Source organism: Melanotaenia boesemani, chromosome 3 (assembly GCF_017639745.1).
Source record: "Melanotaenia boesemani isolate fMelBoe1 chromosome 3, fMelBoe1.pri, whole genome shotgun sequence".
Taxonomy (NCBI): domain Eukaryota; kingdom Metazoa; phylum Chordata; class Actinopteri; order Atheriniformes; family Melanotaeniidae; genus Melanotaenia; species Melanotaenia boesemani.
Window position 1 is genome coordinate 22,753,536 of NC_055684.1, and position 25,940 is coordinate 22,779,475.

The 25,940-nt window shown below is 37.5% G+C and overlaps 1 protein-coding gene across 4 annotated transcripts in view; it reads left to right on the plus strand.

The window, feature by feature from the left end:
- Positions 1-1,801: 1,801 nt before the first annotated feature.
- The window catches only part of LOC121635136 (potassium voltage-gated channel subfamily D member 3-like), a 91,150-nt gene continuing 67,011 nt past the window's right edge, over positions 1,802-25,940 (plus strand). The window contains exons 1-3 of one of the 4 annotated variants that reach the window (XM_041978236.1): positions 1,802-2,113; positions 2,839-3,740; positions 3,813-4,003. In XM_041978236.1, the coding sequence (XP_041834170.1) occupies positions 2,901-3,740; positions 3,813-4,003 (1,031 nt within the window). In that variant the 5' untranslated portion in view covers positions 1,802-2,113; positions 2,839-2,900. Of the gene's footprint in view, positions 2,114-2,319; positions 2,409-2,838; positions 4,004-25,940 lie in introns of those variants that run through there. The other 3 variants (XM_041978214.1, XM_041978227.1, XM_041978218.1) reach the window with 3 other exon arrangements.

Sequence of the window (25,940 nt, forward strand, 5' to 3'; positions counted from 1 at the left end):
TATGAATTTTTATACCTGGGTCTGTGATGTAAATTTAGTTAACAGTAGCCATATGCACACCATCTGTCTGTACAAATCTACAAATACCCTCTAATTTTATGTGATCATGCTCTATCAGGGCAACTCAATTCGGTCCTACAAGGGCCGCAGCCCAGCAGGTTTTCCATGTATCCCCGCTGCAACACACCTGATTTAAGTTAATGAGTCATTGTGACAGGCTGTTAAATCAATTTAATTTGATTCAGTTGTGTTAAAGCAGAAATACATTGTAAACCTGCTGGATTGCAGCCCTTGTATAGGAGCGAATTGAGTATTCTTGCATGCATGTGCTGCAAAACTTGACTGTATACTGGATAAAGCAAAACAAACAAACAAGCAAGCAAAATAAAAAACAACAACAACCTGACAAAACTCATTTACAGAAGGTTTCCTTGATTCTAATGCAGGGTAGAAACCCCAGTCCCTAAATGCTAGGATGCTGTGTAAAATGTAAATTGAAAAATAAAAGAGTTAATTTGAAAAACTAATACACTAATATTGTATTTACATTAGAAAACACATAAAATGTTTAAAGTAAAATATTTTACCATTATAGGAAAGTATTAGCCTTAACTTATCTTATATTTGATAGCAGCAACACTTCTCTGTAAAGCTGGGACAGGGTTATGTTAAAGTCTGTGCATCATCCCCTCTGCTTTTAAAAGCCTGTTTACTCATTTTATTTTTATTAAACCTTTATTAATGCAGGTTAATCTCATTGAGACACAGGGTCTCAATCCTCAAAGACAGAGGTCCCCAACCCTGGTCCTCAAGGCCCACTATCCTGCAGGTCTTAGGTGTCTCCCTGCTGCAACACACCTGATTCAAATTAAACGGCTCTCTGACAGGCTCTGCACAAGTCTGCAACTGAGCCATTCATTTGAATCAGGTGTGTTGCAGCAGGGAGACATCTAAGACCTGCAGGATAGTGGGCCTTGAGGACCAGGGTTGGGGACCTCTGCTCAAAGAGACTTGTGTCCACAAATGCATACAAGTAGTCACTGACATGCAGTACAATATAACGTTCACATAAAGTGCGACACTAAGTCTGGGAGACCAGTTGCTGGACCTTTATAAAAGGGATGTTGTCCTATTATTGACTGATGTAGGATTCTAGTTTTGCAACAGTCCTGGGTCTTCATTTTGTGTTTAATGATGCATCAAATATTTTCAGCAGATGAAAGTTCTGGACTGCTGGCAGTTCAGTCCAACACTTGGACTCCTCTGTTTTAAATCTATGCTGTTCTGATTGTTTTATTCTATTCTATTCTGTTCTGTTTTTGCTTTATGTGTTTTAACTGCTGTCAAAGAGATCATTTATCCTTCCCCATAGTTGTAAAGGAATGAAAAATAAACTGGCATACAATACATAATATTTTCATTCAGTAAAGTGTAAAATAAGAAGCCCCTTTTCTTTTTATTTTATTACACTGTTACTATTAAGGGAATTATAGTTAAAGTTAAACCTGGTATCATCATCAAAAAGTATTTGCAAGGCACGTGCTAACCTTTTGCTTAAGAGGTTAAGATGTTAGTAATTGCTCAGTTTAAATAGTTGTTTCACAGTATTTCCATCTTATATTAACCATGAAAACAACACTTTCAGCGCGGCACCTACTGTAGATAATATTAGGATGTAGTTTAAGTGACAGGTGAGTATGTCTCAGAAACTGTTGAACTGATGCTGATGGGAGGAGGAGTGATGACTCGGAGCTGGCACAGTGAGCCAGACACACTTTGTAGTTTGCGCTGCAGAAAAGGAGGCTCGCTGCTTCTCTCCATCACATTTCACTTTTCACAACTGAATGGCAAACAAAGACGCCAGGATGTAGAATCCGTCAGGTTTGCAAATTGCCCATCAGAGCGGTTTTTTTTTATTCTCGTGGTCCCACTGAGTAGTTAAATTGTGCGTTCCGCGGGAATTTGTTGATTGATCCATCGCGGAGGAGAGGTGCTGCTCGCCGTCTCTGCTCGCCGAATGGATCCGGGCTTCTTTCGTTTTACTCGGTGTTCAGTCAAACTCTCATGTTTCGGTTTGAAGAGTTGGGATTTTGTTCCCTCCATCTTCTTTTCGGTGAGTAGGCAGCGTTTGTCATCGCCGCACTTTGATTTGAAATAAGGAAATGCTCAAATTCTTAAAGAAGTTATAAATTCTACCTTGGATGGTAGAAAGTATCATTGTTCAGTCCGTACAGCTCACACGTGCATGAACCTTCATGAAGAGGAGCCCTTAAATTGTAGTGCCCAGGTGATACCGTCTTAGAAATAAAGACATTGCTATATAATACTTTAATTATAAACTAAAATATATAATCTTCACACTTACTCTGGGTAAATGTTGAAGAGTCTCTTCTTATTTAATTCAACAGGTTTGTGTGAATCCTTTATAATCTTTTTTGTTTGTTTGTTTAACTGTTGAACTGTAATTATCAGACTGGCAGCAGTGGTTTATTAATGTAGCTTATTATTAATTGATTAACTGCACTATGTTTATTGATAATTTAACTTTTATTATTCATAGAAAGAAGAGAGCGGGTGGCAGACATACAAAACAGACCTTGGTTGTTGGACACTTGAGTTTCAGTTAATGCAGTTTTTCAAATTGGACAGAAGCAGCAGAATAACTAGAAATTTAATGATGTGAGCAACTGATGTGTAACTAAAAACATAGTGAGGTTCATGCTGATTCATTTCCAGCAGCAGGTTCAGTAGCAAACACTGATGATCTGATTGATCAGCTTATGTTGAGAATTTGACCTTTGTGGTTTATCTGTTTTGTATTTATTTTTCAGATGCCAGTTCAGTTTGAAGACAGTCAAATCTGAAGGTGAGGAAGGCTACTTCCAACATTCTGTTTCACAATGGCAACAGGAGTAGCAGCCTGGCTCCCTTTTGCCAGGGCGGCAGCCATTGGCTGGATGCCTGTGGCCAACTGCCCCATGCCCATTGCCCCGAGAGACAACCGCAAGAAACAAGATGAGCTGATCATGCTTAATGTTAGTGGCCGCCGCTTTCAGACATGGAGAACAACTCTAGACCGCTACCCAGATACCCTGCTGGGAAGCTCTGAGAAGGACTTCTTTTACAACGAAGAAACCAAGGAGTACTTCTTTGACCGGGACCCTGATGCCTTCAGAAGCATCCTGAACTTCTACCGAACTGGGAAACTCCATTATCCCAGACAGGAGTGTATCTCAGCCTACGATGAGGAGCTAACTTTCTTCGGCATCATACCTGAGATTATTGGTGACTGCTGCTATGAAGAGTACAAGGATAGAAAGAGGGAGAACTTGGAGCGAATGCAGGATGACCAGGAGGAAAACAAGGACCTGAAGCAGCCAAACATGAACTTCAGAGAGACCATGTGGCGTGCCTTTGAGAACCCCCACACCTCCACAATGGCCCTGGTCTTCTACTATGTTACTGGCTTTTTCATCGCCATCTCAGTCATCACTAATGTGGTGGAGACAGTCCCCTGTGGTTCTACTGCCAACCAGAAAGACATGCCTTGCGGTGAACGCTACACTGTGGCGTTCTTCTGCATAGACACCGCCTGCGTCATGATATTTACAGTGGAGTACCTGTTGCGCTTGTTTGCTGCACCGAGTCGATACCGTTTCATGCGCTCTGTGATGAGCATCATCGATGTGGTGGCCATCTTGCCATACTACATCGGCCTAGTCATGACCAACAACGAGGACGTGAGTGGTGCGTTTGTGACACTGCGCGTCTTCCGAGTGTTTCGTATCTTCAAGTTCTCGCGCCATTCGCAGGGCCTGCGGATCTTGGGTTATACGCTCAAGAGTTGTGCTTCAGAGCTGGGCTTCCTCCTCTTCTCACTCACCATGGCCATCATCATCTTTGCTACGGTCATGTTCTACGCAGAGAAGGGCTCCAGCTCCAGCAAGTTCACCAGCATCCCAGCCTCATTCTGGTACACAATTGTCACCATGACAACATTAGGGTGAGTGAATATTTTTCTTACTTTAGCCACATTTACTCTATAATAATGTTTGTATTTGATGTAGAAATGCAATAGGATTGATTTAGTTAAAAAAAAATCACTAGATGCATTTGTTAGGACTTTTTTTCAGCAAATTGAATAATTAAAAAAAAAACTTTAAACAATAGAGGAGTCCAGAGCTTAAAAGACTTTCAAATGAGCATTAAGGCATCCTGCTCCATACTTTAGTAGACCACAGCTTATTTGAGACTGCCAGGGTGATTAATGGTGGGCAGTACAGCATTTATCAGTGGCAATTGTTTGCTTCTCTCGGTGCTACCTAATAATGAGACTCTAGTTGGATGCAGTCACTACATGTGAATACTGAATAGGCGCTCTGATGCTCTTTAATATTGTTCCAGAAAAAGAAAGAAAAAAAAGAAAAAAAAAAAAAGAAAAAGTGTTGACTTCTTTATTGTTGTCCATCTTTACCCTTATGTGTTTGTTTTAGTTATAGCATTATTTTCTCCATTTTAAAATGTCACTGAACCCATGACATATGCAAGAGCTCAGTAATTATGACATATATAGCTACTCATTTAGGAAACAAGCAGTGATGATTGCGTTTGACTGTTTTAAAGTAAAACATATATCTTCAGGCATTCAGTGTAAAAGAAAAGTTTTGCAAGGAAATAGCTACAGTGTGAGATCTATCCTCTGTATGTCTAGAGGTGAAATGTCCCCTGGGAAATGTTCTGTCACCTTTATAATGATTTCTCCCAGCTCTTAATCTTTCCCTCAAGCATGGTGAGATCCGGTGATGTGAATGGCAAGGTGAACTTGAAACTTTGGCTCAATGCAGTAGTCAGAACTAAAGAATAATTATGAGTTCCTTAAAATATGTATCTGCTCAGGGTGTCTTTGTTGACAATACTGCCACTGTAAATGGGAAAAGAAATGGCATGACATCATGACCTATAATTATATTTTTGGTGAATGTGGAAGAATATTTTTTTTTATAACAATGGCATAAGCAAGAAGAACTGCTTTTACTTTCTGTCATGAAACAAAAGACATGTTTAATAATTATTTAAGTTTTTTTTAACTCTATGTGGAGTCCTTTATCTTGTGCATGACTTCTCAAGTTTCCTTTTCTACATGGTTTCTACATAAATTAGTGAAGATGAAATTGTTGGTCATTGGGCGTAAAAAATCACCTTTATGGAAATTTCTTTAAGTAACAATCTAGGGCTGTAATCAGGTTTTAGTTTGGCTGAGTGGTTGTGGCAAAAATGATGATTGTGATTCTGATCATGATTGAGATCTCGATTGTTTGGCGCAGTAATTCATAGATTTTACAGAGAAAAAAAAATATTTTTATTGCACAAAAATATCACAACTTTTGCTACATTCTCACATAAACTTAACGTAAATACTAGGGATGGACCATTATGAAAATTTTGGCCGATACCGATGTTAATATTGTTGTTCTGCCCGATAACCGATATTTACTGATGTCGATATATATATTTTGTTTAAGATTATCAAATTCTGTACAAAGTAAAAATTAGGGGCATTAGCTTCCCGCCATTGTTTGTGAGCTTCTGGATGGTAGTTTTTCATATGGCATATCAAATTTGTGCTGTTGAATGATTTGACACGGCATCCTCCTCGCATCACTTTGACTTTGCAAATATTGCATTCTGCTTTTTGAGTATCTTCTTTTGACACCGTGAAAAATTACCACTCAGCTAACATTGCTTCTAGCTTCAGTTACATCCCACAATGGTTTGCTGCATCGCTGTCACATGTCCAAACATGGCCGCATGGCCAAACCCCTCCTCCTCCTCCCAACACACTACACAAACAGCAATTAGACAAAAATAGAAATCGGTTGTTAATATATCGATCCAGTTTTGCTCATCAGACCGATACTGATGTGTTAAAAATGAATAACATCAGCAGATACCGATATTGATGCCGATATATCATGCATCCTTAATAAATATAAAACTGGTCCTCCTTATTTACCACAATTCAGTGCATTTTCTTAAGAGAAGAAAAATGCTGATATATCATCATGTCAGCTGCCAGACAGACTGAAGGTCAAACAGACATAATGTTGTTTTGGTGACGCTTGCTGCATTTCAGTGAGAAGTTTAATGTGAGTATCCAGCACAATATTCTGTTTTTGCAAAGATGACATGATTTGTCACCAGATTAAAGGAGACATTTATGTAGGACATTAAGTATCTGTTTTGATAACAAGTCATTATGTTTTCTTAACACCAACCAAGGAGTTTTGATTAAACCTTTTTATTCTCTGAATCTATTTTTGTGCTACAAAAGTGATAAAAAAAGACAAATGTCCCAGAACATGAATAAATAGATCCAAGTTCAGCAGTTATTATTAATATCGTGTAACTGCAACTCTACTCCTCAAAATTGTACCTTAGTTTTTGCCAATTAATTCTCAGTATGAACCTATAAACCTGGCCCCACCCATATCGCTTCCCAGCAACAAATAACACTGCTATGCTGCTTCATCTCTTCTCAACAGTATTAGAAATGCACAAGGTACGTACTGAGGGACTCTGAGGAAATTTTGAATGAGAACAGATCAGAGACCAAAAATGCATTTTAAAAATAAACATAAAATGAAACATCAGGTTTTTTTAAATTGGTTTAGTGGCAACGTCTAGATGTTTTGGGTCAAATTATGAAGCACCTTGCAGAAGAGTGAAGACTGCAGACTTTTGTTCTCTTTAATGTTTTTTGACGGAACACAACTTTGTTTCCAAATAAACGTAATCTACTTTATTTAACACCTTTGGGTAGTACATGAAAGTTGCAGAATCTGATTTTGTGCTATTGCAGCTATAAACCAAATATGTCAGGTCGACCATCTTCACAGCACAAGCAAAACACAATAGCTTCTTCACCTTGCTTCTTCTATCTCCATATAGCTTGTGCTAACCTCCTCATCGAGCTTGTACTATCTTGTCATTTAATTAGTTTCTCCAGAATTATTTCCTCCAGTCTTCAGTGTGGAATATATGATCCGCATGGCCTCTCCTTCCTGAGACTGGTGTTGGTGCTTTGCAGATTCATTGTAATGATATCCAGGCATAGCATGATGGCTGGTTTTGCTCAGGATATGTCTTGTTACACAAACACACACACACACATACACACACAAAAAAAATCTTAGGAAGATATTAAGGGTTTTTTTTTTTTTTTCAGCAGAGGGAGAATTTAAGGTTTGTGACTCTTAATTTTTCTGTGGGTCAGTAAAATCAACTAAGTTGACCAATAGCAATTTAAAAATACGTGTAAAAGTCTTAAACTGAGGAGTGCTCACGACAGAAGAACTCCAATCTCTGTGGGAAGCTTTTAACCTAACACATTTTTTTATTCAGTGAATGAAATCAGAACTTTCTACTGACACTCATGTGAATGCAGAGTGTAAAATCTGTACACTGATCCACAGAAAAATATTAGCAAGTTTAGCCAGTTAGCAAGGCTTGAAAATAAAGGCACAAAAACATTTTCCTTCCTTAGTTCTCTGTTATGGTAAAACTCCTGTTATGCTACAGTACAAGTTTCGACACAATGTGACAAAGCAGACTTTTGTGATGAAATGTCAATATTACTGCAATATTGGGTTTAGGAAACAATACACTCATAAATTAAAGCGATTAATACTATCGTATATTATCATGGCTCCCATTATGTTATGTAATTTTACTTGAGAAAAAACAAATGCATGTCAAAACTTTGTCATCTCACAATTTCTAAGCCTGGTTTGTGAAATTACATGAACATATTGCTCACTTGTTCATATTTGACAGTTTCTGGTGAGACTTTGCCAGAGAGGGCAAAATGAGGCACAACAAGGGAGGATAGCTGTATGCTCTGGTAAAATTATTAATAAACTAATTTAATTTCACATAGCAAATACTTATTTGATGCTTTATTAAGGTTTGACATATACAGCTTTAAGGAGACTTCTTTAAAGAGATACCTATCTGAAGGAGATAGCTATTTCTTGGTGTTCAAAATATAGAAATGATCTGCACAACATTTATTGAGACTTGTTGAAAACAGATTTTTCTTTTATAGTTTACCTTCAGTGTGATGTCCTTTTTTCCTTTGTAAAAAAAGAAAAAATCCAATGAAAAGCCAAGACTCTACAAACCTGTGCCAATGTGTCTGTGTATATATGACTCTTTGTGTGTAGTGTAAGTGGTATTTTTTGTATCAGAAGTACAAAGGGAGTGCAGTGCCATGATGAAGGCCTTACATAAATTGTAAACCTAAACAATGTGTGAGTGCTGATCCATTTTGTGTGACACACAATGGGCAGCTGCACTGAGGGTCTACAGCTCGGACAATGTCCTCATGGCTAACCAAGGACGTTACATTCAGGAAAACAATAAACTGATATGTGTTCAAATCTTATGCACTATACCTCATATGAAATCATTATAAATTGTTAAGGATGTTGTTGGAAATAATTCTGATCAGCTTTAAAGGATGCAAACATCAATGGTTTTCAGGGACAAGTCTTTTCATTGTCTTTAAACCACACAAACAAATGCGATCATTTAAAAAAAAGACAAAAAAACAATGCAAGCAAGCAAAACGTTTGCTGTTGCAGTGCTGCTATGAGTTCATCTTTTGTTTTAAATCACTGTGGCGTGCTCTCCTTGCTCACAGGCATTTAGTATGCTCCTTTCTGTTGGGTTCTGTTCCAGTTTGTGGTACGTGTAGTTCAGCTTGAGCAAATGTTTCAGTAAACACTTAGTAAGCACTGTGAAAAGGTTTTAACAGTTGAGCCTATAGAAGGAGTGAACAGATTGCTGCTGTCCTGTGACTTTTAATCACCAGCGATCACTGGCTCGGTGCTGTTTTGGCAGCATAGCATAGCACTGCAGAGGTGTTGGTTTTTAGCTCTTACTCCCTTGGTCTCAGCCCCTGGGCCTCTCCAGTCCTGCTCTTGCTTCCAACAAGCTGATCCTCTTTTTCTCTTAACATTCATTTAAAATACTCATAACCTGTACTTGTTTATTCAGTTTTACATTTTGTATTCAATATTCGTGAGAATTATAGATTTAAAACAACTCACTTGCTTTTATTTAAGTATTAAGAATGTTTCAAAATATTCTTGATCTCAATATCGTTCAAAATAACCATATGAGTGGTTAGTAAAGGTGTAAGTAAATATTCTCAAATGTTGTGATATTTCATTATGCAATGTTGTATCGATATTCTAAAGCACTGTACTGATTTTGTTTTTTCTTATTAACAGTTTACTGTATATGCAGGCATTAATAGTGGTGGTTCATTTTTGTGCTGCATTTAAAACTCTGACCACTAGTGGGCAGCAGTCATTTCTTTCTCCAGTCCAGTAGAACAATAAAATTTTGCGATATCTCGTTCCATTAGCACTTGCTTGTGGTAAATCATGCTAACTTTGCACAGCGCACCAATGCCTGGAAACAAGATGTTACAGCTCTCCCACATTTTGGACATAAACAAAGCAAGGCAGTAAAGATTGTGATGAGCTATGCAGTCAGTCAAATCTGCAACGCCAGAATTAAATACTCCGGTAATTCAACAAATTTGCAAGCACACGTGGATAGATACCATGACAACGTAGCGTTAAAAGTTAACGTGAAACGGGTTGATGCTGCTCAAAAGACAAATTAAAGAAGTTAACATTTCAAAGCTACCAGCAACCTCATCTTGTGCAACCAAAATAACCCAGTCAGTACTTTGTTTCCCTTGTAAACACATCAGACCTCAGACTGTTGAGGAGAAAGAGGGATTTCGTTATATGATTAAAATGCTGGAACATTTTGTGCAAAATGTGTCACACACTATTATACTTGCTATAAACAGTTTTGCGCAGGGTGCTTTGTTCTTGCATAGTGATGATAAACTTATAACATATTTGCTTTACGTCATTTTCATTTGTGTTTCTTGAATGGATACTAGTGTTTGGTGATCACATGCATGTTTCCCTTGAAGCACCGTTATAATCTAATCTCAAAGTAACAAATTGGTTTTACTGAAACCTGGTAGTGGTCAATGGTTCTTCTTTTGTTGTTTTCATGGCAATTGGCAACTTACTAAGTTTATTTTATTTTTATTTAATTCTTTTTTAAAGTACCTGATTCAGCATTTTGTGGTGGTAGTAACGCTTCCAACCAGCTTAGGGTTAATCTGAATAGTTCTATATGAAGACAAAAGTCACATAAACTCTGATTTAATTGTACCAACTATTCAAAAAGTCAGAAATCTTTGCCCATTCTCATCTAATACGTTGCTATTGTGCTCACCATGAATCTGAAAATCATTTACATGCTGCACTACAGCACTGTTAAGTCACTGTTTTTGTTTTGTAGAACTTTAACATAACCCACACTAATAACACCAAATCACACAAATAAATAAAATGATTAAATGCTTTTGCTTAAGAAGTATGCGTTCCCTGATCCTCTCCTTTCTCTTAGATATGCAGCAGGAGGTTGTGATGTATATGTATAATTGCAACTGCAAGCCAACAGCAAGCAGCCTTTTTATGAAGTTTGTGGTCTCATGTGACTGCCGTCTGTCGATGTGATCACCTGCTGCTGAAACACATGTTCAAGTGATGAGGTCACTAAAACCCCATCTGCCAGAGCATATAAAAAGGTATAAAATCTTTAATATGATAACACAAATCTACATTTTTTCTGTTCTTGGCTTTATACTCTTGAGCTCTAATCAAGCTCCTCCTACTGATTTTGTAAAATGATCTCTCAAGCCTTTTTTTCATTGGTCATAAAACCTCTTCATTACATCTGCCATTTGGTGTTTGAATGCGACGAGAAAGTGTTTAATTGAAATTCAGAGCTCTCTCAAAAGACTCCACACAAGCTGAGTGTTAGCTCTCATTTAGTACAACACTGATATAAATACAACTCTCTAGTGTGCATGTTAATTTTCCACTGAGGATGCCTCGATGGGGCTACAAGGATGGGTGCAAATCACTTTTTTTTTTGCAGAAGCATGCATGCATGTATCTTAGACAATGGTAGTGAAAGTGAGAGGAAAAACTTGTGGACAAAAACTATAGTTGAAAAACATTGTTCACAATGGCAACTTAAATTTTTTTACCAAAGGATTACATAAAGGTTTTATCAGATGGTATTTTGATGTATGTAAGGAGCCATTGTAATCCAATGTAATACCTATTGTAGTGTTCAGGAAATCTGGCACTACCTTGAAGTTCATTGAAACAAAAAATCATAGACATTAACCCACTGAATTTCATGGAAATCAAGCCAAGAAATGTATAGACATGATCAAATAACCCCTTTTATGGTCATTTATAAGTGTATTTTATCACTGGGGTTGTCTAAGCAAAGGTCTAGATGCTTTGGTGTTCAGTTATTTGTTATTTTCTCATACAGTCATTGCTGTTCCACTTCATCACCTTCTGCCTGAAATATTACCTTTTCAGCTCTAATCTAAGACCCTCTATATGGAAGTCCCTGGAAGTCTCTTCTGATTGGTCAATCTCTTCTCTCTCTTCTCAATAATTGTTTGAAGTCTAAAAAAATAAAAAAACAGCCACCAGGCAGGCACGATGCAACTCGTGATGTAATCAAACAAGGAAAGAAAAGTCAGGACTATTAATGAGGTGTTTCAGGCAGTTCAGGATAGGGATGGGAGCTGAAAACTGGTTCCACTCAGGAGCTGGTTCCCAATTTTCCAAAGCATTAGAATTGTGTGCCACTGGGCTTATCAATACTTGTATCCAGTGCATGCCAGCAGGTGCTGGCCAACACACTGACTACAAATAAACAATGTTGGACTTGTGTGTCTGTTGCCGGAAGAGACAATCCAGAGCATGTCTACATTTCATCAAGAAACATGACAGTGGTACAAGCTCTTATGTTTGTATTGGAAAAAACTAATAATAGTAACAGATCATAGGGTATACCTATATCATTGCACAGAGGAGTCCACAACTTAAATACTACTCTGCTCCCTGCTCCTTACGTGAGTAGAGTACTTATTGGAGGTCTCTCTGGTGGGCAGCTGCAATATATTCTTTTTCTTTTAATTCAATCCTGTAGTCAAATTAATGGAATAACTTCCATGGAATAACTGCTTTCTCTGGATGCCGAAGAGTTCATCACTGACGAACTGTGAGTTTTCTTTCTACTGCTAAAAAGTGTCCTGCTGTATCTCTTTTAGCCGCTCATTTATTTAGCTGTTAGCTCACCTGTAGCCACAGGTGTGTATATGTGCTTGATGGAGAATTAGTAGGGTATAGTTAGGCACATTGCTAATAAAATTAATTGTGCGATTGAAGTGTTGAAAACAGTGATGTGGGGCATATTTTGCGTCCTGCTTTCTGTGTGCACATTGGGCTAGGTACAATATGGAGAGCAGAGGAGAAATGTAGATAAGACAAATAGTGTCATATTGTTTAGTTGTTTAAAGTATAAAGTATCAACCCATGCTAATGGAAAATTCTAAGGGCAGACAAGGTGCTGCTCTAATATAATTGTAGGGGAAACACTGTTATAAAAATGCACTCAGAAACCAGATACTGGAATTATGCATCACTACATTATTCACCTGGTGAATTTGTTTCTGGTAAAGTGGCAGTACGGCATTAATGAGCGTCACAATCCAGTGGTGAGTGTTTATTTTATTGCATTCTTGGTTAATGTAAACATCTACAGAGCTTTTTTTTTTGTTATTTGTTTGTTTTTGACACCGTGAATCTGTGTTGTATACTTGTTTCCTCATAGGAAATTGGGTCAGGATTGATGAGGTTATTGATGAAGAACCAGATCAATAGGCAGAATTGATAATGGCATGGTTATCAATAACATCTTAATAAATCCCCAGTCTTAGTTCAGGAGCAGCATCCACTGTCTGAGAGCAGAACGCAGTTTTAAACAGATTTTTGTTTTTAATTTTGCGGATCTTTTACCTGCACATAAAAGTATGCAACAAATTAAAGAAAAGGGAAACCCCCAAAACTGTAATATACACACTTTTTAACTTGTCCTATCCAGCATCATAGCAAGCAAAATGATAATCTGGTTGCTGTATCGTACACTCTAAATCCAGTTTATAGTCCTTAATAGTCAACCATGTAGGCAGCCTCATGATATAGTTCCTTTAATCTTAACAGCTGTCTAAAACAAGTCTTTCAATGATTTTAGTGTTAAAGCCCAGAAGAGCACATATACACCTCTAGATGCTGACTCATTTTCACTCACACTCACATACTTATTTGATTGTGTCTTTGCTTTATGACCTGCCTTTCTGCATCCTCTCTGTGTCTTCATAAGCCCAGACAGCACAGTGCAGCAGTTTTGGGTAATGGGCTGGTGTTGAGGGAGCCGTGGGGGGAGCTGACTGGCTGTATAACCAGCCGCTTTCACTATCCAGGAACAGGGGTGTTAAATCAACCTCAGGTGGATGATAAAAAGATCTGGATTCAATCTCTGCAAGGTCCGCTCTACGCGGCTGCCTTTTGACGCCGGCGCTGTTGGAGCTGGTCGGATACACAGTCACCGGTATCAGTGGGACAAGATCCGATAATGAGGAAGGAGAAAACCTCCTCTCGTTTTCGCTCTCTTACTGTCTCATTCTCCCCTTTCCTCATCCCCCGTGAGTCTCCCAGGGGAACAGCTATTTTGAGAACACTGGCATTACGTGTGAAAGGGAGTTAGCAGCTTATACTATAATCTGATGCATGATCCAGACTTGGGCTGGGTATCACCACTAATTTCCCAAATCGATTTGATTTGATTCACAAGTACCTGATTCGATTAGATTTCCATTAAATCCGATTCTATTCTGCATCCATCCATCTAGTTCCATCCATCCATGCATTATCTATACCGCTTCATCCATTAAGGGTCATGGGGAAGCCTGAGCCTAACCCAGCATATTAACAGGTGAGAAACAGGGTACACCCTGGACAGGTCACCAGTCCATTGCAGGGCTCTACATTCATTCATTTACAGATATTTATCTAACAACACCAATCTTGAATATTAAAGACATTCTTTGAAAACCATTTTTCCGTTTACATGACCATCAAAATCAATTAGCTAGACATAATCAGATAAGTGTACTAATCTAATCTGATGCATCTACAAGCACTTCTGGAATACCATATTAGAAAGATCGTTGTCTACATTAACTGTTCAGTGTTCCCCCCAGGTACACACCCAGATATCCTGTAATAAAAAAAACACTCAGGACAGAAAAATTGACTATCAAGACATTTAAATGTTTTAAATGTCCTGATGGAAACCGTTTAATTTAATAAAGACACTTTATATACTCATAAAGTTCAGATCTCAGATAACGTGTTGATGTTAATAATTCTTAAAAAGAATATTCTATATATTTTAAGCCATAATATGACTCAGTAATTACTACAACAGTGGTAAATTCAGCCTGTTCAGCTATGTTTGTGCCCACAAAGAACATAAATTTCTCTGTGTAACACAGCATCAGGAGAAATACACCTGCTGCTCCTCAGCAAGTATTTCCATCTTCACATTCCTGGGAGAATGACCTGGTGGGGTGCCCCTCCAATATAATGGTTGGGGAAACAATACTACGGATTTATTTCGGAGTATGTACATGCGTGGTGACATCACTTTCTGTAATTTTCAAAACATTTGTGTTTGTTGAACATGGTGGACCCCACGATCTTAGCATTAGTTGCTAATGTAAGAGGTAATAAACTGCTAAGTAGTTTACAGGTGAATATGTTCACATGGTGAATGAAAATAAAAATCTGAACTTGGCATTATCTCAGTGAGAGAAGCTGATTTTGGGTGGAAGCGACCCAGGCAACTTTTCAATTATGTATATATGCTAAGATCTCGCCAAGCATCGGTAAGTCACATGAGAGTAGGGTCACTGTTGTAACCAAAAAGGAAATGTATAAAAAAAATCAATTTCCAAGTTTTATGACTCGATAATGGATCAATTAAATTTGAATCCATTTAAATGGATGAATGGATCTTTTCAACCCAGCTTTAATCCAGACACGATGGATGGCTGTGGTCATTTTTACCTGCACTGAAAAAAAAAGGTTCACTGGCACACCATGGGGTACACCTCTAAAAACATTATTAACCCAATAATGAGAGAAATATTAATGAGGTGTGCATTGAAATCTGACTCTGGTGATATAATTAGAGTGATTCTCCCAGTTGTAGAGTCCTGGTCCTGGACGGAGGCTTGTTCTGAAGCAGAAAGTGAGAAAAATGTTGTTATGCATGTAGGTCATGTTCTCATCTCTGCCTTAATCAGTGGCTATATATAATCTGCTTCTTTCTTCAGAGAGACTTGTAGCTCGCTCCCCTCCGTGTTCTCAGCTCAACATCTCTATTAGATAAAGTGGACTGGACCCAGGGGCCAGACTCAGGTTGAGAGAAGTCAGACGAACTGTGCATTGGGTTCAGAGTTCTGTGGTGCAGTGTTGACTGAATAGAGATGAAATTGGTTGAGAAAGACGAACAGAACACACTATTGTAAGATATGCTTCATATTTGTGATCTAATGGTTATTCCAATGTTAGTAAAATGAAAGAAAGTGCACCTTTACCAATTCTAAGCTTTGTATATCAGACTAGTATAAAACTTATCTGGTTGTTACCAGGTCTTAACGTTAACTTAATTCAACTTCAGATGGGCAACAACAAATGGTATGTTATACTCTCATGATTTATTTAATAAAAACTATGCAAAATGCAGAAGTAGTGTACACCCTTATTGTTCACATAGGAATTAAGAAGGTAAATAGCAGCCATGTGCTTCTAATCATATGCAAATGATTAACTGGTGCAACCACCTTTTATAAAAGGGAATTGCAACTATTACAATGTTAAAGCACAAATCAAATCAAATCAAACTTTATTTATAAAGCACCTTTCATGCCACAGGCAACACAAAGTGCTTTACAAGATTATAAACATTTATGCATATCAAAAACAAAACAAATTGGAAATACATAATAATAGAAACACTCACCAAAATATTTCAAACAGCCGCACGCACACACACACACACACTCACACACACGCACACACACCAAGCAGCCCCCCTCCCCATTCTATACAAATATGATTCTCTTATTTCTGTTTCGGACTGAATGTTATTATAAAATACTAAAAGTGATAAGCATCCGGCCTGATGCTGCTGTGAGGAAACAATATCAGTGTCATGGGGATCAATCCTCACCAGGGGCCATTCCCTCCATGTCTAACAGCAGCAACCACCCCCTTTAGGACAGACCTGGGCCCAACCCAACAGCCAAAAGGCTGCAGTGCAGGGCCCCTGCCACCCCAATAGGTGCAATCACCGCGGCGGCAGCCCCCAGACCAAGCAGGCAAAACCCCCGGCATGGAAGATCCCCACGAGGAAAACACTGGAGTTACAATTAAAATTAAACAGCCTTAAGAAACATAAGAACAGCTAAGAATAAATGAATAAATAAGTAAATGAATAAATAAATAAGAAGTAATACAGTTGAGTAAAATGAAAATAAAATAACATAAAATTAAATGATGTGAAATAAATTAAGATCGAATAAAATTTAGTTAAAAACTAAGCTAAAAAGGTAGGTCTTAAGCCTCTTTTTAAAAACATCAATGTTCTCTGCAGCCCTGAGGCCCTCTGGCAGACTGTTCCATGCACAGACGAGGGCCGTAACAATGGAAAGAGGCCTCATCGTATGTCTTGGTCCTCACCCTTGGAACAACAGTACCAGAGGACCTGTCAAGCACAGTGGTGGAGGGGTGATGATTTGGGGTTGCTTTGCAGCCATAAGGCCAAGTATTCTAAGTCAAATGCAAAGCCCTTTCTTTGACTGTAAAGTTTCGCTGAAACTGGTTTATGCATTAAGACACTGATCCCAAACATGGAAGAAAATTGCAACTGTTAGAATTTCATTCAAAGTCTAGGTCTTAACCTTGCCACGCTTTAATGGGACCTTAAAAAAGCTGTGTATAAACAAATGTCCATACAACAAACTCAAACGTTGTAAAAAAAAACAGTAGGCTAAAAATGTTCCACAACAGGGTTCTTCATATCTGGTTCTTGGGCCACTGTCCTGAGGTTTTAGTTGTTTGACTGCTTCATTCAATTCATTATACATTCTATCACTTCAACTACCTCCTGAGATGTTTGATTTTGATAGCCTTTGTGATTGTTGGTTTTCTTAAGGCTACATGGCTGTTTAGTCTCAATACTTTTCAGTTCTCTTTAGATTGTGGGAGTAGTCTTTTATGCAATTTCACTAAATACTTAATTAATGTGCACTCGCAATCATTCAATATTTCTTTCAAATCACACATAATAGTTAAACACTAGCCTTCCAAGTTGTATTCATGTTTTTGACAATTCTTATTTTAATTTAAATAGTTTCAGCAGTCCCCTTAGTCTTTTTTGTTTACGTGATGTAGACTAATAATCTGAATTGTCATATTTTTTCACGACTACAAGTGTGTCCTATTTTGTTTAAGGAATGAGAAGCTACATCAGTTTGGGTTGAATAACTTGTTGGCAGCTTAAACATATTAATTACAGTAGTAATTTTCCAATAGGGGCTCCTTCCTGTTTTTTTAGTTAAATTCAGGTGGTGACTTTTTTTGGCGAGGCAGTGTACCATAATTGTTTGCTGGCATTGAAGCAGAGAGGACCATCTGTCTCAGAAGAAAAACACACATTTTGGCCATAGTGTAGCCTGGCACCACCAAAGAATGAGCAAATGTCAGGTAGTTTGAAAACTTGAAATTAAAAAGAGGCTCTTTCAAAGGTGCCAATTTGTATGATATGTAGTAATGTAACTAGCCTAAATTTAGCACCTTTGTACAACATTATGGTATCAAATGGCTAAAAAGGTTCCTTTTAACATATTAAACAAAATTAAATTAAAAATATTTTTCAATTTAAAAAATGGTCTTGAATCTAGCACCCTTAAGTTAATGACACCTATTCTATACTATACTATACCATACTATACTATACTAAAAACCAAAACAGGACATCCATATCTTGATCAAATTTGTCAGTTTGGGCTTATATGTTTTGTATTTGTTGTTACTTTGTTTTGCTTTTTCAAAATAAGTGTGGTATGGAGGGAAGAAAATGTTGGAACTTCATTCTCTCTGAAAGAGGTGTAAGCAATCTTATTCCAAGGTAAAAGATCTGTAATGTGAGGTAGAAGAGAGGGTGTCTGTTGTAACCATGGTTTCTGATTTAGATCCAGATAGAAATGGTAGACAAACCTGCATGCAGACTTTTCCAGATTTTTTTTTTAACTTCATCATCAGCACTGCTCTTGTTTAGTTTGATCTTAAAAGAAACTACCAACTCGCATTTTGCACATGCAAATCATGAGATTGATTGTGCAGGTTCCATTCATCCCTGTGATGCTGTGAAACTTGTCATGAACACTGCCCGCTGAATAAACAATGAAAACATTTTATACAATGACTCTATCTCCAGTCTAGGAGTGCTGAGCTGAGCACTGTACACATAAGAGTTGTTCAGCCATCAGCTATGGAAGAGTTGCAGAGTTCCAGCCCACGTGTGTCTATCACTTCTGTCCAAAACTCTGAACTGAACCACTTGTTCCCATCTATGAGCACTTGAGTTGCCCTCACAATGTCAAACAATCTGTTGCACCTCACGACTCTTTTCACTTAATTTAGCTGACAAATACATAATTTGAATGATAATCCCCAAAGGGGTTATGGACAGGAAAAATCCATACATACCCCTGGCCTTTCCTCAATTTCTTCCAGTCTAAGATCCCCTGATGTCCCAGCAAGCTAGTATTTATGTTCTCAGTAGAAAGTCACACATGACACACCCTCTTTTAGCATGACAGCCAAACAGTATATTGTAGGTGGTACCGTGACAAACTGCAGTCAGCTAATGTAAAGCAGAGACATTCAAAGGTAATCTTAACTGCATTTGTAGTTCAGTTTCTAGTTGAAAAAATGGGTGGAACAAAGCATCTAAAGCTAGAGCTAAATCATACATATACACATCCCATTTAAGTATCCTTTACTTTATTTATTCATAAAAGTTTTTCATTGTACAAATAAATAGGGTTGGCATATGGTCTCTAGCCTTTTAATTTGGGGGTTATGTAAATAAATGAACATTTTCCTGGTATTTTCATGCTGAACGCGCTGTGTTTACAGTTAATAATGGATAACTGGTAGCAGTAGTTGGGAACTGGATAGCGTTCGGCAAGTAATTAATTTTGGAATGACATACATGGTTTTGTTAATAATTCAGGATCTCTGCGCCAAGCTGGAACAGAACTGGGATACAGTGCAGCACAGTTTGTAAGTGGGAATGTTCTTTCACACAAATCATCAGAGGTTACAGATTGTGGTTGTTTTCTATGGCAGCCTGCTTTCAGACAGAATTAATGGGGTATTTTGCTGCCTTGCTGAACCTCTGGGGTCAAAGCAAGTGCAGCTGTTAGGAAATTAGAAATATTCTTGCTTTTATCAGGCCAAGATGCTCTTGGAGCCAATTTCCCAACACAAGGCTCTTTAATAGAAACCTTTCTAATGATAGCTGTGAAATTTAATTTAGCTCGAACAAAAGTTCATTTAACACCTAGATTCATTTAAAACGAATTAAACTTGCGAAGGTGTCAGGCAAGATTAATATCCTCTGCTTTTTGTGGCTGTTTTTCTAGTTTTTTTCAGTTGGTGTTGTGATAAAATAACCAAACCCTTGTTGCAATTTACTATGTGGCTGACACACACTGCTTCCCTTAACACAGTTTAAGTTTAGCTCTTGATAGTGTTGCAGCTATTTGTTTGTATTTGCACTGAATTTAAGCTACAGGAACACTTGCATCACTTCAGCGTGGAGTGGCAACACAGCATGTGGACAGAAAGAAATATAAATAGTTTCCCCGCAACCCTTAATTGGATTATGTGGTACAGAATAATAATAATAATAATAATAATAATAATAATAATAATAATAATAATAATAATAATAATAATAATAATGATAATAATATACATTTGAATTTATCCCAATTCCCCAGAATGTTAGGGGGCACCAAAACCTTTACACAAGTGAAACATCCCTTAAAGCTGCAGATTATTATGAACTTTACAAAACTGATTCATCCACATATCAGTTTAGCTTTTTTTTTATAAACACTTCCATTTTGGATTATGATTTGTTGTGGTTGGGATTGATTGACTTATTCAGGCGTTATGATGTGCCTTTGAAAAGCACAACTGCCTCCGCCTTCTTCCTGGTGTATTCCTCTGTCACTGTCACTAGTAAACTCTTCTGATGATAAATCAGAGATTGAGTTGTCGGAGTCTGTGTCCATAATCATCTTTAAGGCTTTGGTAACAGAGTAAGTTTTCAGTAGCGCCATCATTTTCAATAAGAAATGCAGTGTTGTGTACTGCATTGCTAAAGGATACCACTTATTTGTGTTAAAAAAAAAATTATAGCCTCTCCCTCCATTTTTTGAAGGGGCGATTTCTTTGCTTTTGGACCCTGAAGTGCTGTTGTCATTCACAAGATCCGCAACAGTGCCCTCCACATTATAACCATGAAAACACATTAACACGTTGTGACGCAATTGACGGTATATCTTGTCAATGGCGGGGTATGAGTTAAATGACATCCACTTGAGCACAGATAGCGGAAACATTATAGTCCTGGTACTACTGGATCTCAGTGCTGCATTTGACACACACTTAATTGGTTTGAGTCCCATTTAACAGACAGGGACTACTTTGTGTCTATAGGTATATATAAATTTGAGTGAACAAAAATAACACATGGAGTTCCCCAAAGCTCCATCCTTGGCCCACTGCCATTCAACATCTACATCCTCCCACTTGCTCCAGCTATGAAAAGCAACAAAAAAAAAAGTTACCATAATTATGCTGATGACACATAGATCTACATAACTATCTCATCAGGAGACTAAAGACAAACAACCACCCACGCTCATACTCCGTCCTAGGAAAAATTTAGACTGACCAGTTAACTTAACATGCATGCCTTTGGACAGTGGGAGGAGGCTGAAGTACCCTGAGAGAACCCACACATACAAAGGGAGAATATGCAAACTCCACACAGAAAGGCCACTGTGCAAACCTCCCCCCAGGCAATGCTTGAATCAGTGACCTTCTTGCTGTAAGACCAAGGTGCTAACCACCACACCACCCTACAGCACCACCATTGTCCATTATCTTTAGTAGACTGGACTACTGTAATCTGTCCTTGCAGGTCTCCATAAAAGGTTTTGGTGTTTAAGACCATCAAACTTAAAATATGATTGATTGATACATTGACAGGCAGAAAATTACTTCAAAGCTCTAAAGTCAAAATCCTGGTTGCTGTGTTAATATTTTGGGCAAGTCAGTTAGATTATATCCTCTTACATTTCACATTTGTTCCTCTAGAGCAGCATTATATTAGAGCAAAGCAATATGTTGTGTAAACATGGTGTATCAAGCAGACCATTCATTTGGTTAGTGGTTTGTTTGTCCGGTGCATGTTGTTCCAATTCTCTCGAGGTAAATGTGTGCATCAGTCAACAATTTATGTGTTGATCTAATCTACAAGCAAAAATCAAGCTTTAGCGGGGCAACACATTATGTCAGAACTATTTGTCAGATGATGTCTTTCAGTCATTGTAAAGCTTTATCAAAAAAAGTATGTCTATTTTGTTTTAGCACTCAGTGTGGCCATTTTGAAGAAAAATGTAGAAAAACAAAACAAAAAAAAAAAAAAAAATAAGAACAAGAAGGACAAGAAGGATATTAATTTGCATTACAGGTTTGATACTAGCACCTCTGAAAGTACTTCTTGTCAATAAAATCTTAAGGATAAAATAGGAGACAAAAAAAAATTTAAAGGATTGAGCAAATGAGAACCCAAAAAACAAAGAACTAGTAAGGCAATCGATAATCCAATAAAGTTCATAGTGTCTATAATTTTCTATAGCTGATTTAGTTCTTATGTTATTATTTAGTACTTAGTTTTATCATAAGCCTACCTGACATGTTTTGACGGTGGTCCTTCGTCTTCACCAGAGGTGTCACTGTGTGACTTGTACAAATCAGCTGATGTTCATTGAGGTGGTGTCGACCTGTAAATCTGATTCATCAGAGTGACAAGCCGACACTTGATGTTGACTCAGCTAATGTTCATTGTAAGGCAGAATTAAAAGCAATCAGGGGTCTAAGAGGGGCTTTTTTAACATTACACATAACCATTGTAAGCCTCTATTACAGTGTAACAACCAACTAACAGGCAATCAGTGGTCTTTGTTAGTGACTGGACCAGTAACAGAAGATGCTAAGCCTTTAAGAGCCGCTGGTTTGACCTCAGTAATGACAGACAACAATGAATGAGTTTGTTGTGGTCACTTGTTTCAAAACGAACAATACAGTAATACACAATTGAACACTTTGGTTTGAAAAGTGTATGACACAGAATAACAAAATAATAAAGCCAGCACGAGTTTTCTTTTTAAAAAAGTTAAATAAATAGAACCCAGTTCCCAAAGTGATGAAACGCTTATGAAACACACAAGAGGTGGATTTCCTTTTATTTATATACTCTTACAAAATCCTTTTTAATTGTCCCAATCTCCGTCAAGACGGTCTCTATTTCTTGCAACTCTTTGGCCACATTATTAATAGTGTTTATCGTGTCCGTCTGCATCAGCAGGACGTCCTCTGAGCACCAGCTGCTGCAGTGCTGTGTGGAGTCTCTGGCCTCACCCTTTCCAATCACACCTGCAGCACCGCCGACCCAGTTGGAACACCCAGGAACTATAAAGAAACATTATTTAACACTAAATAATTTGGCACCAACCTCAGATGTATCTGTACATATTTATTTTATACATTAAAACAAAAGACAACATTACCGGCATCATTACTGTCATTTGGCAGACTCTTTTGTTCCCTGCAGACGTCACCAGTAGTTTGCTTTGCTAAGCACGACTTTATGCATGAGGCACCTGGTTACCCCATGCTGTGCAACAATAGTCTGAAAATGTTTGTTCAAGTGTAGGCCTGTCGTGATAAGCAATAAGTTAGTTAATTGCAGGTTTTGCCTGCTGCGATCATTTTTTTTTCTCTTACTTTACCATAGACTGTGTATGACAACAGGTTTCACTATGGAGTATCCCAACTGAACGCTCTCATTTCTTGTGGCGTGATCTCTCTCGTGTCATACTTGACAGCAGCATGTTGCAGCACGAGACCGTGGTAAAGCACTTAACATGTGTGAGCTGGTACACACATTTGTTTACAGGGCTGCCAACTCTTACGCATCGGCCGTGAGACTCGCGCATTTGAGTGGCTTCTTACGCTGTCATGCACCTCTGATTTCTCACGCTTCAATCTGCTAATCGAGAGGTTCGGGAGGATTCTGAGTGGGCCGCATTACTTTTGGGCCATTGTCCCGGAGTATGTGGAAAAGACAGCGTTGCGTCGCAGCAGCAGCGTGGTTCGCTCACTGCTCATAGATCAGTGTGACGAGATGGGGAGAGATATTTCAGCTTCACAAACAGCAGCGATGCACAGTATATATTTTTATTTCCTAGTTTTTTTTAATAAAATGGTACCTGGCAGTTTTACCTGGTTTCCCTTTCTGAGCCCCATGTTTAATATTTTTTTTTATATATTTTTTGAAGGGCAGCTTTGTTTACAGTACAGAGACTTTATTATCTATCATGCTTATTGTTTTTGGTTGTGTTTGATTTTCATTCATTGTTAATGAGACTGAGAGACCGTTCTATTTATTGTTTTGTTTTATTTAAAATTTCTTCCAGTTCCAGTGTAAAATGTTCTTTAGAAATGAAAGTTTATTGATCTTTGAAAGGGTGTACTTGCATTATTATGGCAATGTCATTAAATTAGTTGAAAATGGTTTCAAAATTACATTACTGATTTGCGCAATATTATTGCTTATCGCAATAATTTCTGAGAAAATATATCACACAGCAAAATCTGTTATCGTGACAGGCCTATTAAAGTGGTATCTTATACATGTGACAAATGCGCTAGATTGATATTGAGATTAACAGTTTCACAACTGCAGATGATATTTTTCACCACTGGTCTGTTTTGTTTAACTGATTCTTTAATTACATGTAAATTACATTTGAAAAAGAGAAGTTTTAGCACCATTGCAACTTTTTTTTTATCCATCCTCAGAAAAATTCAGCCTGAAAAGGCCAAACTATTCTTGCTTGTTTTCTACTGCGAATAGATTCCAATGTTCTTTCTTTCATCTAGTTGCTTCTTTTTTATCTGTTTTTCTCTTTGTAGCACTAATTGTTTGGAGCCTTCCTGATGGCAGAAAGGTATAATGATTGTTTTTGCAATAACAAAGCACTAAACACTACAGAAATAATCATCATGAGCAGCTTTTCATTCAGTAGCATATTTGCAAATATTACCTTCACATAGGCAGAGTATAACAGCAAAACATGCCAATATTCAGTGAGACCTTTCTTTTACAAAAAGCTGTAAAAAGGTACTTCTTCACTTTAATTGGGATTATGTTTTAAAAGAACCAGTGTTATTGATGGGAATTTGAGAAAATTATTTTATGTATCTAAATTAGAAACTGTTTACTGTCTAAACTGACTCTGGTCTTTCTCTACATCAAACATAGAAAATTATTGCTATTGTGTTTATATTGAGCAAGGGATGCCAACTTTTTTTTTTTTTTTCTTTTGAAAGATGCAACTGGATGATTTATTTGTGCCTTTAGTCAAGTTTAGATTGTCAAATTTGGAGGTGTACTCCACAAAAGTATGATTACATCTGAAGATTTCCAAGCTTTACAGTACAGCTTTTGCATAAAACAATTATAGTGACATAAAACACTTTTAAAACAACACTTTTTAACATAGCAAAACAACACAATGTTAAATGGTATTACCTTATTTGATAATTCAAAAACAGCTGTGTTAAATTTTTGGCTTTAAAGTGTCTTTTGAAGCTCAGTAATACATTTATTATTTAACATTTCTAACCAAGAAAACAATTAAACATCAAAGGATCAGAGTCAACAGAAAATCCTGTTCTTGTGGTCTACCAGTCTGCAAGACGCTTTGAGGAATCCAGAAATCATTTAAAATGTTCGACTGGTCTGTGTTTAATCTGTGTGAGAGACACTTAATTATTTTTTAACTGACAGCTCAAAGTAATGAAATGTCCAAAATTGGTGTCTGCATTAACATTTTGAATATAGTTTTTAGTAGTGGACTCCCAGCTAAGAGGAAACCACTCTTATGTCCTCAAAATAAGGACTACAGCGGTTCATTGTACTGAAGATGACTGGAACAGAGTCTTTTAGAAAATAAGCCAGAAGAGCTGTAGGTAAAGGATATAAAATTAGTTTAAGGAAAAGTCGAGAAATTAAAAAAATAGGATGAGAATGAAAAGTGTCCATTTTATAAAATTAATAATAGCACAAGAAGTAAAATGGGAAAATTTGACAGTAAAGGGTGTTAAAGACAGACAAGAAGGCAACATAGATGAGAAAATAAATGTCAAATTAAAAAGAATAGGGCGAAAGTCAAGCAGTGAGGATGTGATGTTATCTATTCTAGTTTCCAACATGGTATCTCAAGATGTTTGTATCAGGCCACAAAGACGAACTTTGAATGACATGGCATGCTCTGTACCCAGAAAGAGAGGTTTATTTTTAGATGCTTAGCCCTTATCTCACTACACAGCTGGCAAGGGTTTGGCTGGGAGAAAAGGTAAAGAAATGTAGTAATAACCTTCAATGTGCTGTGAAGGAGAATACAGGCAAACGAAAACAGGAGTGGAACAGTTCCAGTGTCTGAGAGAAAAGCTAAGATTAATTGAGTGTACCACAGAAAA